Here is a 17033-nt window from a genome sequence, read left to right on the forward strand (position 1 = left end):
TTCTCTGCCAGAATATGCAGCTGCGACAGAAGGAAGGTGAAAGGAAGCTCGTGAGCCTCAGTCATCCAACAGAGCTGGCTTATTACAAGCTGAAGAATTTCCTTGCTTGTGCATTCATAGATATTTACCTGGTCAGATATGGATCTAATCTGGGACCATTTTGAGAGCAAGCTGTTCTTCTGCAAAGGAAAAAGTCGTTTGGGCACCTCAATGCCATCTTTCTCAACTTTATTCAAGAATAGAAAACCAAAAGGTGAGTGAACTTGTTGGAAATGAAAGAACTGCTTGACAGTTTGTCCAGTAGCATCAGTTTGTGATAGGTAAAGGTTTTCCTGGTCTTTTATGACGTTAAAGCCATGAAAATAGGAGCTGATTTTAGCACAGAAGTGGTCGAAATCTTGGATATTGTCTGCAGCCTCATCAGCTGCCTGCATCTTCTTAGCTCTTGATTCTGACGTTGAATATGATGTTGGGCATGGGGATGAGGTCACCTGCTTCAAAGCTGATTTCGGTACTCCAGGAAATATTGATGGGGGGTCTTTGGGTCGTTTGCCATCCCTAACTGACACCCAATCACAATTGAAATGTGTCTCTCAAATATATATATATATATATCCTTTGAGCACCTCAAGCTTTCTTTCTCATTTGGCATTGCCAATATCCATCTCTCTCTCTCTCTCTCCTCAGGATCTTTTGGGAAGGATATGACCTTTACATAAGGTGTCCCATCATACTTTCCTTTACAACCAAAGCAGCTGCAACGACGTGGCATATTGTCACCAAAGCAGGAAACAACACAAAGATCCGATGAGATCACCTGCTGGACAGTTTCTGAAAGAGAAACAAACAAAACATACATTAGTTAACGATGATAGAAATCAAAAGTAGGTGCAGTAGGTGCACAATGTCATGTTTTGTCATCGACTTTACAAAAGTTTTCCTCTTTGAGTTGGACACAAAAACGGGAAAAAAATACCAAAATTCAGTAATTTGACCTTGAAATATGACCTTTTGACATTGAAGATGACCTCAGGTGGTGTTGAAAATGACACTATTGAACTCGCCATCCTCAAAAACCCCGATATGGATCCTGAGATCGTGTATCTAGCCCTTCTAGAAGTCATTTTAGCCCCGGACTCAAGTTAATCCTTCAGACTCAAGTTACAAACCCCGAGATCGTGAGGTTCCAGTCCTTCTCTATAGGAGTCTATGGCTCAGAGTGATGAGATTGAACGACTCCAGAGGTGTGCGCTTTACTTTATTGCAGACCCATCGATTCAGTCCGACGCACAACTTACTCATTTTGATGTACAATTGTTGAGTGAACGCAGGAATGAGCTTCTCTTGCATTTTGGACTTGGTCTTCTGAAGTCTGAGCGTCACCGTAGCATTCTTCCTTTCACCCCTCAACCTGTGTCTAGACATAATAGTCAACTCAGAAATGCTCAACATTTTGACCGACCTCAGTGTAAGACTCAAAGGTATAAAAATTCAACAATTCCTTTTTTGACTAAAATGTTTAATTTTGTTATGTCGATGTTCATATCAATTACATGTATAATGTTTGTTTGAATTGTGTTTTAATTTAGCTTGTGATCTTCATTCTTTTATGTTTGTTATTAACATGATTCTTCTTGCTGTTCTGATGTAACCATGCATCTATCCATCTTCTGACTGTCTTTACCAAGGATGCTTTTTATAAAATAAACCAAAATGAAATGAAAAAAGATAAAAAGAATGAACTGGGAGTTGAAATGTTGAAAAATAATTTGATGTTCCGTGTCTTGTCCAGAGCACAGATGTGAAGACGATTGGTTATGAACGTCCCGATGGTCAACGCATCCCAAAGTTTCTGAACAAGTTAATTTACAAGGACAGAGGTTCACAGACCTTCAGCAAGCCACGGAAGGTAATGACCACACGTGCACACTCTGACAACATTGTAACAAACTTTTTACACACATTGCATTTAGGTTGGATAAGGCCTCAAGCTGTGAGTGCGACAAGTACTCAGATGTCGCTGTACTGGGGGTTAAAGTCTCTATCTCTCTCTCTCACACACTCTCTCTCTTTCCCTCCCTCTCTCTCTCTCTTGTTCTCAAACCAATTCATTTCCTCAACTGGAAACCCTCCATCAAGTTGTTCAAATACAGCAGTTGTTCTTCGTGAGTATCCGGTTCATGTTCCTCAAACCCATTAACACTTTAACCCATCTATGTATTACATACACGAATGCCATATTTGCCAACATTGAGAGAAGCAAAGGAGGTCGGATGGAGGAAAGGATCTGTGGTGCGAGGGAGCGAAGCGACCGATGGGGGAGGAGGATCTGGGAGCGAGTGTTTCCCGTCCTACGGCAGGGAAATATTGTAATTTAACCTTAAATTTTACGTTCAAAGTCACTCTTTTATGCAAAATAAATGCAGAATCCTATTTTCCTGATGAATTTCAGTTGTTTTTTTTTCAAACCAGTAACTCTTGCATATGTTTTGGACTTTCCATTGTACACTGTACGGTATAACATTCTGTATGTTGTAATGAGTAAAATATAAACTGAAATTTAAACATAAACTCAGACTTGGCCCTGATCTACTCTCCAACACAGACTTCAGGTAGATCTACTGAAATTACTTTGTGTCAGTGGGATACTTGGGACCTAGCATGAAGACAGTGATCATCGCCTTGGCCAACAGCTTGTGTATAGGTAGATCTACTGCAATGACCTCATGTCACAGGGATCATGTAAACCTGTACTAACCTGTTTAATGGTTGGGTTGTCGGTGACGAAACCATCTCCCCACCAGGTTTCCTGGTGAGGAGGGTGGGTGTATACATATGGATACCCAGCAGGATTAAAAACAAAACCTGTCAAGGGGCAGAGGAGTTACTTTTGAGCCAAGGGCCATCCATTTTTGGTGACCAACGTCCTCCTGCAGTTGGGTTACTTTTTTAAGGAGGTTGGTGGCAGGATTTGCACTCTGGCACCGCAAAATGCTTCACTCTGCAAAACGCATAAACGCAAAGAAAACTGAAAACCCACTCCGTGGGAGTAACTCCTGTGCAGCTGCCCTTTGCAGGGTAGCTCACCAGATGACGGGATTGGGGCAACGCCTCCTGGATCCACATTCCTTGATGATGGGAGGAAAATCACGGGGTAAACTTGCTGGGTCAGATTGCGGTAGTGTGTGGCAGGGTGGTACTAAGGTGTCGTCCACCAGACGGCAGTCTCCTCGGGTTAACCTGAGGTTGTCCCTTTGGGTGGGTGCCTTGAATGTCCTTCCACTAATAGAGGATGATTGCCTGTCTCCGTTATCATCTGAGTTCCAGCGTTTGAACATCGGTTTTGCAGCACTCTCTGAGGTTCAGAGACCGGATAGTGGGGAGATCATGGTGGGTGGTAACCCCTACTACTGGTTTGGTCGCTGTGATGGTTATCATGCCAAAGGACCTGCTGCAGCTGTGTCCAATAAGCTGACTCCCATGATAATTGAGGTAACACCGGTCAACGAGTGTATTATGAGACAAAGGATTCATCACTCCTTTGGTGTCATTTTCCTGGTCTCTGGATATACTCTGACTGCGGTAAGTGATCTCACTGTGAAGGAGGCATTCTATGCCGTGCCCGAGGCGAGATACTTTTCTGGTCTTGGAGGATTCCAATGCATCAACTGGCACTGATGGGGATGGTTATGAGACATATGTTCATCCCCATGGGTCTACAACTGTAAACCATAATAGCACTGGGTTCCTTGACTTTGCAAGAAGTCGTGGACTTAGGGTGGCCGGTTCATGGTTTCAGTGCTCACAGAGTCATCGCTGGACTTAGTATTCCAATGCTGGTGATGTGGCAAAGGAGATTGTCCATGTGCTTGTTGATGGTCACTGCAGGATGATTCAAAACTGCAGGGTCGACTGGAGGTCCCAGTTCCTCAATACCGACCACAAGCTTGTTGTAGCAGCTCTGATGTTCCAGCTTCAATCCAAGAGAATTGTACCATCCCAGCCTCGGTTGATGTCAGCAAGCTCAAGGACGAGACGACAGCTGAGGAGTTTGCGTACAGGCTGAGTGGGGATTTGCAGGGTCTGGGTGCTTTGGGGAATCCTGACAAGTTATGGAGTGCCCTCAAGACTGCCATCCTTGATGTTGCCGGTGGATGTCTTGGAACCCACTGTCAGGTGGAGAAGAACTTTGTCTCCCAAGGGACATTGGATGCTATTGACCAGAGTCGCAGGGCCAGGCTTAATGGCAGAGCTGAGATGTTCAGGGAGTTGAGGTGTAAAACTGTGCGTGCGTTGATGGCGAACAAGGAGGCCGATGTGTGAGGAATCTGCGAAGAGGTAGAGCATCACCTGTGGAAATGTGATTCTCATCCTGCTCACAGAGGAATTTGTGCTTTGCGTTCCTCCAATCCCATCCGTCTGTGTACTGCAGTTAGAGTGGAGGACGGTGAGCTCATGACAGAGGAGTCCGAAGTGAAGGCCCGCTGGGCCGGTTACTTTGAGCAGTTGTACCAGGCTGACCCATTAGCTGTTGAGTTGGATGTCAGGGGTGTTATTCCTATTGCTGAGCCACCACTCAACTTTGAATCACCTTTGTTTGTGGAAACACAGGCTGCAGTGAATCGGTTGAAAGGGGGTAAAGCTCCTGGGATCTCTGACATTCATGCTGAACCTCTCAAGGCTGGTGGAGATGTTGTACTCCTATCATTGCATGCAGTTCTGTGCTCTGTTTGGAACACAGGCATAATCCCAACTGACTGGAAGAGGGGCCTTGTTGTCCCTCACTGGAAAGGGAAGGGTGATCTCCAGGACTGCAACGACGACCGAGGGGTGATGCTGCTCTCAGTGCTAGGCAAGACTTTTGCTCGGATAATTCTTGAGCGCCAGTGCTCAGAACAGTTGGGCTTTACACCAAACAGTTCAACGATTGACAGTAGGTCAACGATTGACAGTATCCTTGCTCTTCGGGTCCTCACTGAATGCGGACTAGAGTTTCGGCAGGGGCTGCATGCAGCCTATGTTGATCTCTGCCAAGCATTCAATTCAGTGAATTGGAATGCCCTCTGGAGGATTTTCGGTCTTCGTGGGGTGCCACCAACACTGATCAATTTGATTTCTGAACTATATTCTGGGGCTGAGAGTGCTGTGAGGTGTGGTGGTTCCATCTCTGACTTTTTTCCATTTGTTGCTGTAGTTCATCAGGGGTGTGTACTGGCCCCCACACTCTTCAGCGCTTCTATGGACTGGATTCTGGGGAGGGTGTTGGAGAGATCAAGTTGTGCTGCATCAGAGATCTCTGACCTTGATTTTGCAGACGATGCAGTCATCTTTGTGGAGACGCTGGATATCCTTTGGGGGTCCTCGATGCACTGAATGAGGAGTCTGAGCCACTGGGATTATGGGTTTCCTGGGTAAAAACTAAGATCCAGCCTTTCAATCGCATCTTGGATGCTGCTATCCTGTTTGTACCTGTTTGTGGTGAGGATGTTGAGGTCATGGAGAGATTCAACTCCCTTCGCAGTGATATTCATGTCTCCGCTTGCAGTGAGCAAGAGGTCAATAGACTCTGCGTTGTGCCTGGGGAGTCATGGGTTCACTGGATCACGGGTTGCAGCAGGTTGATCGGCATCTCAAGGAGATGGGGATGGGCCAGGCATATGCCTGAGGGATGGCCAGACGGAGACCCCTGGAGTGCCACCGAAAAGTTTACACAGTGACGCACTGCTGTAGCGCATGCTCCAAAACCTGACCTGACCTGACAGGAATACTTGGGACCAAGCACAAAGATGGTGGTAGATCACTGTCTTCGCCTTGGCCAAAAGCGTTGCAAGCGACTCGTGCATGCGGCCAACTCAGAGCAGATGCGGTTCTCATTTGTTCAATGTTTTCCTCTTTGTTGCATCACGTCGGTTAACCAATGATAAACATCCAACATTTCGTTGGTCAGTAGTGCTTGTAAATTTGACAGCATTTGTCATTTGTTGCCACGTACTTTGAATGGTCGCTGTCGCCAATCAAATACAATGAGATTACGGTTATGATTTTTCATGCAGCATCGATTCAAACCTTCCAAAGGCTGACAGATTTTCATTTTGTGACAAGGTTTCTATCAAAAACTTCAATGACATTATTTTATGAAAGCAGTATTTTTCTCTATTATTGGCCAATAAAATTGTTGGCCGATTCAAGGATACAAATACCATCAAAAGCGGTAGATTTGGTAACTATGTATTGTTTATCACATCGGAAATGGTCCTTGTTTGTCTGCCTGGTTTCCTGAAGACCCTCACCTGCTCTTTTAATTCTACTTTGGACCAATCATTTTGCTCTTCTATTCAGGTTGCTTGTATTCAAGCAAACCAATCCTGTTCTCTTTTGGTCTCGACCCCTTCCCCTGTGGTGTTAATTGAAATAAAAATTAGTTTTCATCATGTGATGTTTTCTCAAACCATGTGATTTCTTCTCATGGGGGCTAGTTAAGGTGCAAGTCTATTAGTTGGGCCTCCGGCTCATCGAACCTGAAAAATAAATTTGATAAATCAGCCAAGACTCTTTGGATTGAGAGGTTAATTTGTAATGACATAATTTAGGTATCGCACGAACATAGAATTATGATTGAACTTTGTTTTCCATCAGCAGCTAGTCAGGTAGATCACTACTTGTGAAACACCTGAGATTGGAGAGGGTGACACAACCAGGGCTCATTAAATCCCATCTGGCCACAAAGCGAGGGGGGAGGGGGTACACAAGGCACACCACCTACTTCTGTTACAGGTACAGTGCAGTAGTGATGCATTATTGGGGTTCAGGTGAAAAGCTATGTGATTAAAAACTTGTCACTGTACAACAATCAACAATCCTGCTCCAACTTTGTGGTTTTTATTTATTTCCTTTGACCTAACAGGAGCAGTCAAGCCAGGTGGAGACTCTACCGAAAGCAAACTTCGGTAGCACCGTAAACCAGGTACACACTCTCATCAGGTTTGGTTTGGTGGATTCATATCGAGACAGGTGGCTCTACGCTATAATAGGAATGGGTGAATAAGCTAATATTACCCATTTGATGATTACACTAATTAAAATGGAAAACATTAAATTATGATCAAATGAACATAATGATGAAAGAGAACCTTCATCTTGCAATTATCCCTGTTTACATATTATGTACAACAACATTGTTCACACACACTTATTGAGTGGTACCTGTGTGCACTTATTCACTTGAATGTACTCAGTGGAAGATATATGATGCCTGTAAAGAGGAGATGATGAAGAACGAGAACAAGAAGGAACGAAGAACGGCAAAAACCTCCCGCAGGGACAGTAAAAAGCTCAAATCGACGTCTGTCCAGGTGAACATGATTATGATGAAAATATAGGTGTTATACATTGCAACGATCTTCAACAGGTGCACACAAGTTGTCCAGATAATCGGCAATATTTTTTTTGTTTTTCCATCAATCTCACCAGTCTGATGATATCATGAGTTGCAATGAGCAATGAAAGGTTAAGTGGAATGTGAATGGTCAAATTAGTCATGAAGTCACTTGTATTTATACCTCTTGTAAAAGACTTACAAAATGGAACCCCATGTGTGGGACATGTCAAACAGCTTCCTTGTATTCAACTCCATTATATTATTTCGGTAATTCTCTTTGTGTAAAAATAATAATAATAACTACACACAGATGAGATTGATACCCCTCAGGGAAAGACCACGACTACATAGAATAGAAAATAATAAACACAAAAATAATGGTAAGGAGAACCAACAGAGCACGCAGAAAATTATACCAAGCTCAGCCACCTTGAAAAAATCAACACGGTGAGCTTTACAGCAGCAGTATTTCTCATTCATGAAAAAGTGACGAAAATGCAAAAGAACGTAATAAGGAGGCGGAAAGGATTCAAAAGTTGTGAAAGAATAAGTGACACTAAAAGAAAATACCCCCATTGATATTTGATGAAGCAAAAATAAAAGAACAACTTACAAAAATGCCAAACTTTTAAAGTCCAGGCCCAGATGAAATTCCACATTTCTGGTGAAAGCAAATGGATGTTCTCCACAATAACTTTGCTCAAGCATTCAACAAACTTATCCAAGTTTGGGATAAGGGAGGTGTTACCTCACAGAAGACAACACATATCTCATCCCAAAATCTGGACAAACCCAACTACCTCATAAGTATAGACCAATTGCATGTCTACCATCAAAATACTAACTTCTGATGGGAATCATCACAGAAATGATGTACCACCACCGAGCACAACAAGGAGGCTTCGAGGCAAAACAGAAGGGATGTAAGAGAGGATGCTACGGGACAATGCACTACTGACTACGAAACAAGGACATACTCACAAACTATAAAATGAAAAGAAACAAATTGTCCACAGTCTGGTTAGACTCAAAAAAAAACTTTTATTATTGCTCCACATTCATGGATGATAAAATGCATGCAATTGTACAATATCAATTCTGAAATAATACAACTCATCGAGAAAGCAATGGAGCGCTGGAACACCACATTGATATAACAGCACTTGGAAGGAAATCTCAAAATACCAGGAGTGAAGATTTATCAAGGGATCTTAGATGTCGATAGCATTTCACCCCTCCTGTTCTGCCTGTTGGTGGAACCACTGAGCAACTTCATGAATGAGCAAGGACATGGGTACACCTTCGCATCCAATGAGAGAACGTCCAAAGAGACACGGAAGGTGACACATCTACTACACACGGATGATCTAAAACTCTGCACAGAATGACAAAAAAATGACAAAACAACTGAAATTAGTGAAGCGATACTCCGCCAACATTCAACTGGAATTTGGCTTAGATAAGTATGCCATGTGCACATTTGTACGAGGTGGACCAGGGGTTTCCAAGCCCAGGGTCGTGATCCGAATTTGGAAAGCCCCCTTCAAAATCCTGAATTTTTTGGTTTTAGGGGGGTTTTTTCATGTCGAAAGCGTTTACTCTGACAATTTTTATCGTAAGTGCCACTTCCAAATAGGTACTGGTACCATTTGGGTCACGAGGCGAAAGTGATTTCAGATTTTGGGTCGTGGTCAAAAAACGTTTGGAAACCACTGAGGTAGACCAACAAAAACAGGCAACATAAAAATGGACCAAGATACAACAATACAGGAACTAAACAACAAAGTATCATACAAATACCTCTGAGTAGAAGAGGGCCACCAAATATGTCACAAGCAAATTCACAAAACAATTGCCAAAGAATGCCGACGATGCTGATCCTGAAAACGTACCTCTCCCCAAGAAACAAAATCAAAGCCATCAACCAAATTGCAGGACCAGTGTTCCAATACAACTGTGGAATAATAAATTGGCCACAAGTAAAACCAATAAGCTAGATATCAAAACGAGGAAACTTCTCACCATCCACAAAATGGTCTACAAAAATCAAGACATCCTGAGAATGCACCTGCCCAGACGAGAAGGAGGTCGTGGTCTGATGGAATTCAATCAAGTGCACTCCGTAAATGCTCTTATGGATAAAATCCGTAAGAGCACTCAGACAACAACAAATCTCAGTGTTACCAGAACTGCAAGATCCCGGCATGATGCTAATGAGAAAATGGAGAAGATGCTGACCACATGGACCAACTTCAGCATCAGCACCAACAGAACATGCGCTTGTCTGGAATGGTCATTCAAGAAAAGGCAAGGAGTTTGTATGGTGATCTAACAAAAGATACCAATGATCCAGTGCCTTTTGCTGCCAGACATGGGTGGTTCAAGCGCTTCAAGAGTCGCCATGCATTCCACAATCTCAAGTTGATTGGGGAAGCTGCTGCTGCCGAACAATTTCCAGATCTCTTCAAATTGGTGATTGCGGATAGAGATAAGACACCAAGCCAGGTGTTTAACTTCGATGAAACTGAACTTTATTGGAAACACATGCCCAGCTGCACTTTCATCTCCATCGAAGAAAAGACAGCATCTGGATTTAATGCTGCCAAGGACCACTTCACCTTGCTCTGGGGAGCCAATGCCTCAGGTGAATACAAATTAAAGCCATTCGTGGTCTGTCATGCAGGACAAAAAAGGGATGTGTGAAAACAAAACTCCCTGTTGTTTGGAGAGCAAATAAGACAGGCTGGATAACTTCAATGATCTTCAGCGAATATTTTTCAAGGGAGCTCCACAAGGAATTGAGATCTTATTGTGAGGAGAGGATTCCCTTTAAAATTCGTGTTATTTTGGATGATGCTCCTGGCCATCTTCCAAACGTTATTGATATGAGCGGTAACATTCAGGTTCTGTTTCTTCCTCCTAACACCACATTGCTCATCCAGCCAATGGGCCAAGAGGTCATAGCAACTTTTAAGGCCGATTACCTCTGTCAAACCTTCTCCAGACTTATCAGGGAATGTGATGCAGATGATGGAGCTCAGCATCACGACATTCTGGCGCCAGTTTAACATCAAGATGGCGATTGATATCACCGGCTATGCCTGGGATGAAGTCACATGTCTGTGCATTAATGGAGTGTGGATAAAACTCTGGCCTGAGGCAATGATTGAGTTCAGAGGTTTCACGGAGGTTTAAGTCAGCGAAGCAAGGTGACAGATTGTGGGCATGGTCCTGCAAGTGGGATTTGAGGAGGTCGACAAAGATGATGTTGAGGATTTCCTTCTCACACAGGGAGGAGCGGAGCAATGAAGATTTTCTGGCTCTGGAGGAGGAGCGCATCAGAGAGGAATCAGAATCAAGTCCCGAGGAGGTTTTGCCTGTTAAAACCCTCACGATGAAGGTCATAGCTAAAGGTTTCAATTTGGTCGATGAAGCCATGGCCATCTTTGATGAACACGATCAAAATTGCATGAGAAGTTTCAAGGTGCGGAGGGAGATGGAGAATGTCCTGAAATGTTTCAAGGAGGTCTACAAATAGAAAATGAAGGCTGCCACTCAAGTCTCCATTATGAAGTTCTTCAAAAAACTCCCAAACGAATTGGCCTCCATTTCAGCTTCTGAGCCTTCAACCTCAACTGGACAGCTTGCCATACCTGAATAGGCCTGCCACAAGCAATATGTACTGTATCTAACCCCAATCATGACAACACTTCTTAAAAAGTAATTCATTTTAATGTTTTTATTTGTTATGTGTTTTATTTATGCATTGTTTACTGCTTTTTTAAAGGTTTTTGTTATGGTCTTCAACCTTAAAAGGTTGAAATCGTACCAGTATGGAACATAACCCAGATTTTTACATGTTAAATATTACCCCAAAACACATTTTTGGAAAACTCGGTGTTTCGTGGGAACGCATCCCCCGTGTTACATGAGAGTCTCCTGAAAATTGAACAAATAGGTTCAAATGGAGCATCTCGCCACCATTAGAGCATTTAAATTGTATTAGAGGTGGCACTAAATGCGAATTGTTGTTGCCATCTTGCCGGCTCGATGACGGAAGACTCGGACAGGGTTTTTGGTACGACTTGGGCGGGGTTTGAACTGCCGAACTCCCATATTCGGAGCGGATGCTCTAACCATTACATCATGGATTCTGGTGTAAAGTTAAAAAAACATTTCTTGCCGTCCCACCTTGGGACAACCGACTCATTCTTATGTAACTCATTCTGTCAGGCTTATTGTACATAGACTCTCACTGGCATCGCATAAGAAGTCGTGATTCATCATTCAGGAAAAAATATCTATTAAGTTAATGTTGTATGCACCACAGTAACTGATCACATGCATGGCCTATTACTCCTAGTTGAAGAGCGACGACCTCAGCAATATAGGAAAAGCAGCGAAGATCATAGAAAGAGTGGTGAACATGAACGCCGACAAAGAGATTGCTCAAGGTGAGATTTACCTGGAATTAAAGTGGTTAAAAATACAGTTTAGAGAGCGTAAAATACATAAAATTGATCATGTTATCATTCACAATATGAATTGAGAATGTGTTTGAGGAGAGTTATAAAATTACATCACGTGGACAATCGGTGTGATGTGCACGGTGCTTTTTTACCTGTGGCAGCATAGATGATGCAAAAATGAAACCCATGTTACTCCCAATGGAGGAAATTTGTCTTGGGGGAGAGAGAGAGAGAGAGGACAAATCAATCGGTAGGACGTACAAATGGATAGACAAAAGGGAGACAAGGACAACGACAGTGTAAGATATTGCTACAGTCACCACTCTGTACCGGTTGCCCAGTTTGAATCCGGTGAGTCATGTCAAAATGACCACGACTGTCACCCATCTCAAAGACTGGTTGTCGGATATGCGTCTGCCGACTGCATTTCTGTACAGATTGGAGACCGTGAAGTGGGTGAGGGCCACGCCGATCGGCGAACACGTGACTGATCTTAATCTTCGGCCAGTAACCGAAGTCATGTGGCGTGATTGTCTGGTGGTATGGAGACTGCACAACCAATCCACCTTTAACTGGATTTATAAGGCCACCAGATGAAGCCACTACGACAACCAAAATTCATCCAGAGAACAGGTCACATCTATATTTACACTCGGAGCAACCCGGCGTTGCCCGTGGGGGTTGCAGGGGTGGGGGAGGAGGGGGTTCCCTGCACTGCTTGACTGGATGAGCTTTTCCAGGTGGACGTTTCTGCAGTGAAAGATTCACAAACAAATGCAAAAACACAAACTAGAAGGGCAATCGGTGGAGCGCGTACCTCCGCCAAGATGATTACTTTACATTTTGTATCTCACTGATGGCTATGATCTGGATTCGGACCGGAACTAAAATTTCATCGCCTTGTCCGTCACCTCGCCAACTCATCCATCAAGTTTCGTACGAATCTGTCCACAAATCTTCTGAAATATCGTGCCATATATCGTTTTATCCCTATCACTCAATGGTGAAAAATCACTTTAAAAATTCTCAGATCCAAATCCAGATTCGGATCTTCACCAAAATCGGATCATTTCGTCGGTCACATACTCAAGCTCTCCACCAAATTTCGTCCGAATCCGTTCACAACTTTTTGAGATATTTTGTCCACAAACAAACAAACAGACAGATAGACTGGGGTGAAAACATAACCTCCATTCCACTTTCGGTGAGTTTCGGTGAGAGCAAGTGGGCCAGAACCTCGAATGCAGGGTTGTTTTTCCCCCATGCAACACCTGTAGAGGGGGAGGTTGTTTTTTTTTTGCACGAATGACCTAATCCTGGATATCCCCAGCACTTGTGCAAGGAGATTGCCCCAACCATTTTTTTCTAATGATTTTCAGAACTACATAAACATACATAGAGAATCTCCTTGTTTCGGGGGTCAGGGAGGGGAACTTTGGGGGGGATTTTTTTTAATTTTGTGCCCTTGACTTGAAGCAGGGTAACCCCAGCACTGCTGTAAAGAGATTGGGGTTCGATTGGGGGGAGGTAGTTGGCTTAAATCTTTGCCCCAACTCTGATGTTGCAACACCCAAAATCTGGGGCCTCTCGGTGCTACGGTTTGGCCTTGAAAGAATAAGGTACAAACAAACGTGCAAACAAACACTTGAAAATATTTATGTAGATTGTAGATGACATGGGGAGGGAAGATGAGTCAAGGTAGAGCACGTACGTACAGGCAGTATTCACAAGCAGATACAGCAATAATTCTCCACACGCTCACGAAACCACGTTGGCTTCATCGCAAAACTTAACCACTCACATCACAGCTTTTAATTCAGAGATAGTAGACAAGATGGAACCTTCTCCCAAGTGATGTCTGTGTGGAAATGTTTCCTTGGGTCTTGGTAGGCACTACACCTACCTGGTTTTGTCTCCCCCCTTATCCAGAACACTGGCTGCGCAGTGAGGTTCGTGTCGTACATTAACTTTGGGGAGCCACCTCCACAAGAGGATGCATAAAGAAACCATCCAGATCATCCAGCGAGTGACCCATGCCTTTTTATTTGGCTCTGCTTGTCCCCCCCCCATCCCCCCTCCTTCTCGCACGCTCATTGGCTCATCGCGTGGCCTTCCCCCGGCACTTCTTGGCACTTCTAGCTGTTGCCGGTTGCTTCTTGCAGCTTCTGGTTTCGTCCTGCAGCTTCTGGTTTCTGGTGGGCGAGAGTTGAAACGGCGTGGACATCAAATACCGTGTTCAAAAACCGATCATGAAAAGAGGAAAGCACATTGAGACAGATTACAAAGGGAATGATTTAAAGTATTGGTTTGGGAGGAATGCTGGAAGAATTATACATTATGTAATGGAGACCTTTAACCCTGTCTCGACATACCCTGACACGTTATGAGCCTTGTGTACAAATAACCTATGCTTTCTGCTCAACATTTACGAATGAAATAACTATTCTATGTTATTCCCTTTAACCCCTATCGCAATATCACATTCACGCAACAGCAATAATGGGATCTAAATTTGATTGTTTAATCGTGTTAGAGATTCCAAGTATCTAATATTAAACATTATTTTATTTACAGATTACAGGTACTTTGAAGATGCATCAGATGAATTTCGAGGCACAACAGGTACTCTTCTACCTCTGTGGCTTTTCTGCAATGAGAAAACTAAAAAGATGGCTGTCACTGCACTTTGCTGGTATGTTGAAGCATGCATACACGCGCGCTCGCGCACACACACACACACACACTCACACACACACACACACACACACACACACACACACACACACACACACACACACACACACTTATGTCTATTTTGTTACCTGTCTTGTGCTTCCTTCCCCGACTGGCACGTGTTTCGACACCACTCTTACCACTCTTCTCTACCCCCTCTGGCATCGTATTTAATCTGCCAAGGAGCCCGCATTATGAAGACCTCATTGTGGTTGGATATAGCTCATGTAAGTTGGACATCACCTTCTTTTAAATGACTATTTCACCGATACAATACTTGCATTACAACATTCCATTGTTTGTATTTTTTTTGTTTCACTTAATAAATGATGGGGTTATGGAATGTACATGTGACACAGGTGGATTTGGGGGGAGACCATGGGGGAGAGGGAGGGGCAATTCCCCCCCCATCCCCCCAAAAGGGATGGGTTTTTTTCAGCAGTTTACAATTAAAACAACAAAACATTACATTATATGCACCTGCAAATCCTAACGTAAGTGGTAAAGTGAAACAGAATCTAACTGCGCTGATTTCTGTCTCACAGTCACAGAGATATTACGGTATTTACAGAGTGGGATGTGACTGGCTGCATCCTTTTTCAAATTACATGAACAGTGAGCACAAGTACATGGCATGAGAGTGAATGGGACTGAACACTAATATCAAACTTGAGCTTTAACAGTTTTAGCTGAGAATAATGATTTGATGGACCTCTCTAAAGAAAAGCTAAAATGGACATTCGGAAGTTTTTTTTGTGTGAAAGTGACTGTTGAAGCACTGGCGGATGATTCATAGCAGGAAACTAGAGAGTTCAAATAACACCTGACTTGAGAAAAAGGACACGCGAAGGGTCTTTTCAACTCTTGCTTTGCGTTTCCATGCACAATCCACAGGGTGGCCTGAAAGTCACGTTACCCCTGCTAAATTACCTCCTTCCTTTTCCTCGTACCTCTCTCCCTTTCCTTCTGCTCTCTCTCTCTCTCTCTCTCTCTCTCCCACTATGGTATGCGGATCTAACGACTCCATACATCGCTTTGTGGGGCTTCATCAAGGAGAACGTGTCGACAAACTGGGATAGGACGATTGAAGAATTGTGTGCTGACTTGTGGCCTCTTTCGCACAGATTACTCGACAAATGCTCCGCAAGATGTCTCAGAGACAAATTCAGTGGTGCAAGGAGAATGATGGAGTGCATACAGATACGATGGTTGATTAATTAATGAAGGAACTGCACAATGAATCCTGAATGTTGAAATCGTTTAAAAATGAATGCTTTCATGGAGAAGGGTAAAGCGACTCCCTCCCAACTCCCAGTCCGCATCCCTTCCAACTCCAAGTCCGCATCCCTCCCATCTCCCAGTCCGCATCCCTCCCAACTCCCAGTCCGCTTCCCTCCCAACTCCCAGTCCGCTTCCCTCCCAACTCCCAGTCCGCTTCCCTCCCAACTCCCAGTCCGCATCCCTCCCAACTCTGTATATTTCATACGAGCCGTGATTTTCATATGAATCTCGGTACTCCACCGCCCTGAGAGCGCAAGTGGCAAATTTTATTGTTTGGGATGCCATAAAATGGCGTAATATTTTGTCAAAGTACTGCTTACCTGGGGGGTTCCTGGAGGTGCCAACAAGGCAATTGTGTTCTCCAGTTTTTGGAATGATTTTCAATTTTGTTTGACTGCCACACAGGTAGACACAGGAAAACAGTTAACTTAATCGTGTGTGCGCATGCACATTCGGGACGAAATTCCGTGCAATCAACCGAATTCAGAACCAAAGGACTGCTAAAATGCAGGTTTGTGTTCCGATTCACATGTTCTCCAATAAATAAAAAAATGACCGTTTTTACAGCCATTTTTCCCTGCTGTGCAGGGGTTGGCTTTTTCTTGAGGAAATGTTTTATGGCCGGATGCCCTTCCTGATGCCAACCCTGGTCGCCTCTTACGACACACAGGGATATGGTACACCTATTCTAACCGGGGCATACACCGGGACCAGTACACTGGTACTCATTTCGCCGACCTTGGAAGGATGACAGGCTGAGTCAACCCCTGGTGTTAATTCAGCAGCCAACGGGGCTTGAACTCAGGACCTTTTGGATCCCAAGCCACCACCCTAACCACTAAGCCAACACCAGGTTTTCACATGTTCTCCAATGATCAAAATATAAAATTCAATTCAAATGAAGTTGTTCCTTGATTGGAGATTGATGTCGATAAACAGATGGACAGACGGACGGAGTGAACCAATTGCTTAACCCCGCTTTAAGCTTCGAGTGCGAGGTCGTAACAACTGCTCCAGGTAGGACTGCCGCTTACCTCTGCTCTTGACGCCGTACCATCGCAAGTACAGCAAGACGATCACGAATCTTTGGATGTAGCGAGTCAGGGTTCTCTCAGCACACAAACAACTGAAGATGATTATAGAAGCGTAAATCTTCCAACAATCTCAGAGAA

The 17033-nt window shown here is 43.8% G+C and overlaps 1 protein-coding gene across 1 annotated transcript in view; it reads left to right on the forward strand.

Moving 5' to 3' along the window:
* Positions 1-1771: 1771 nt before the first annotated feature.
* The window catches only part of LOC147033439 (dynein axonemal intermediate chain 1-like), a 42032-nt gene continuing 26770 nt past the window's right edge, over positions 1772-17033 (forward strand). The window contains exons 1-6 of the mRNA XM_085871615.1: positions 1772-1909; positions 6905-6964; positions 7236-7352; positions 11742-11832; positions 14422-14539; positions 14764-14807. Of these exons, the coding sequence (XP_085727741.1) occupies positions 7266-7352; positions 11742-11832; positions 14422-14539; positions 14764-14807 (340 nt within the window). The 5' untranslated portion in view covers positions 1772-1909; positions 6905-6964; positions 7236-7265. The remainder of the gene's footprint in view (positions 1910-6904; positions 6965-7235; positions 7353-11741; positions 11833-14421; positions 14540-14763; positions 14808-17033) is intronic.

This window comes from Eptatretus burgeri, chromosome 2 (assembly GCF_056783735.1).
Source record: "Eptatretus burgeri isolate ZD-2024b chromosome 2, Ebu_testis_v1, whole genome shotgun sequence".
Classification (NCBI taxonomy): Eukaryota; Metazoa; Chordata; class Myxini; order Myxiniformes; family Myxinidae; genus Eptatretus; species Eptatretus burgeri.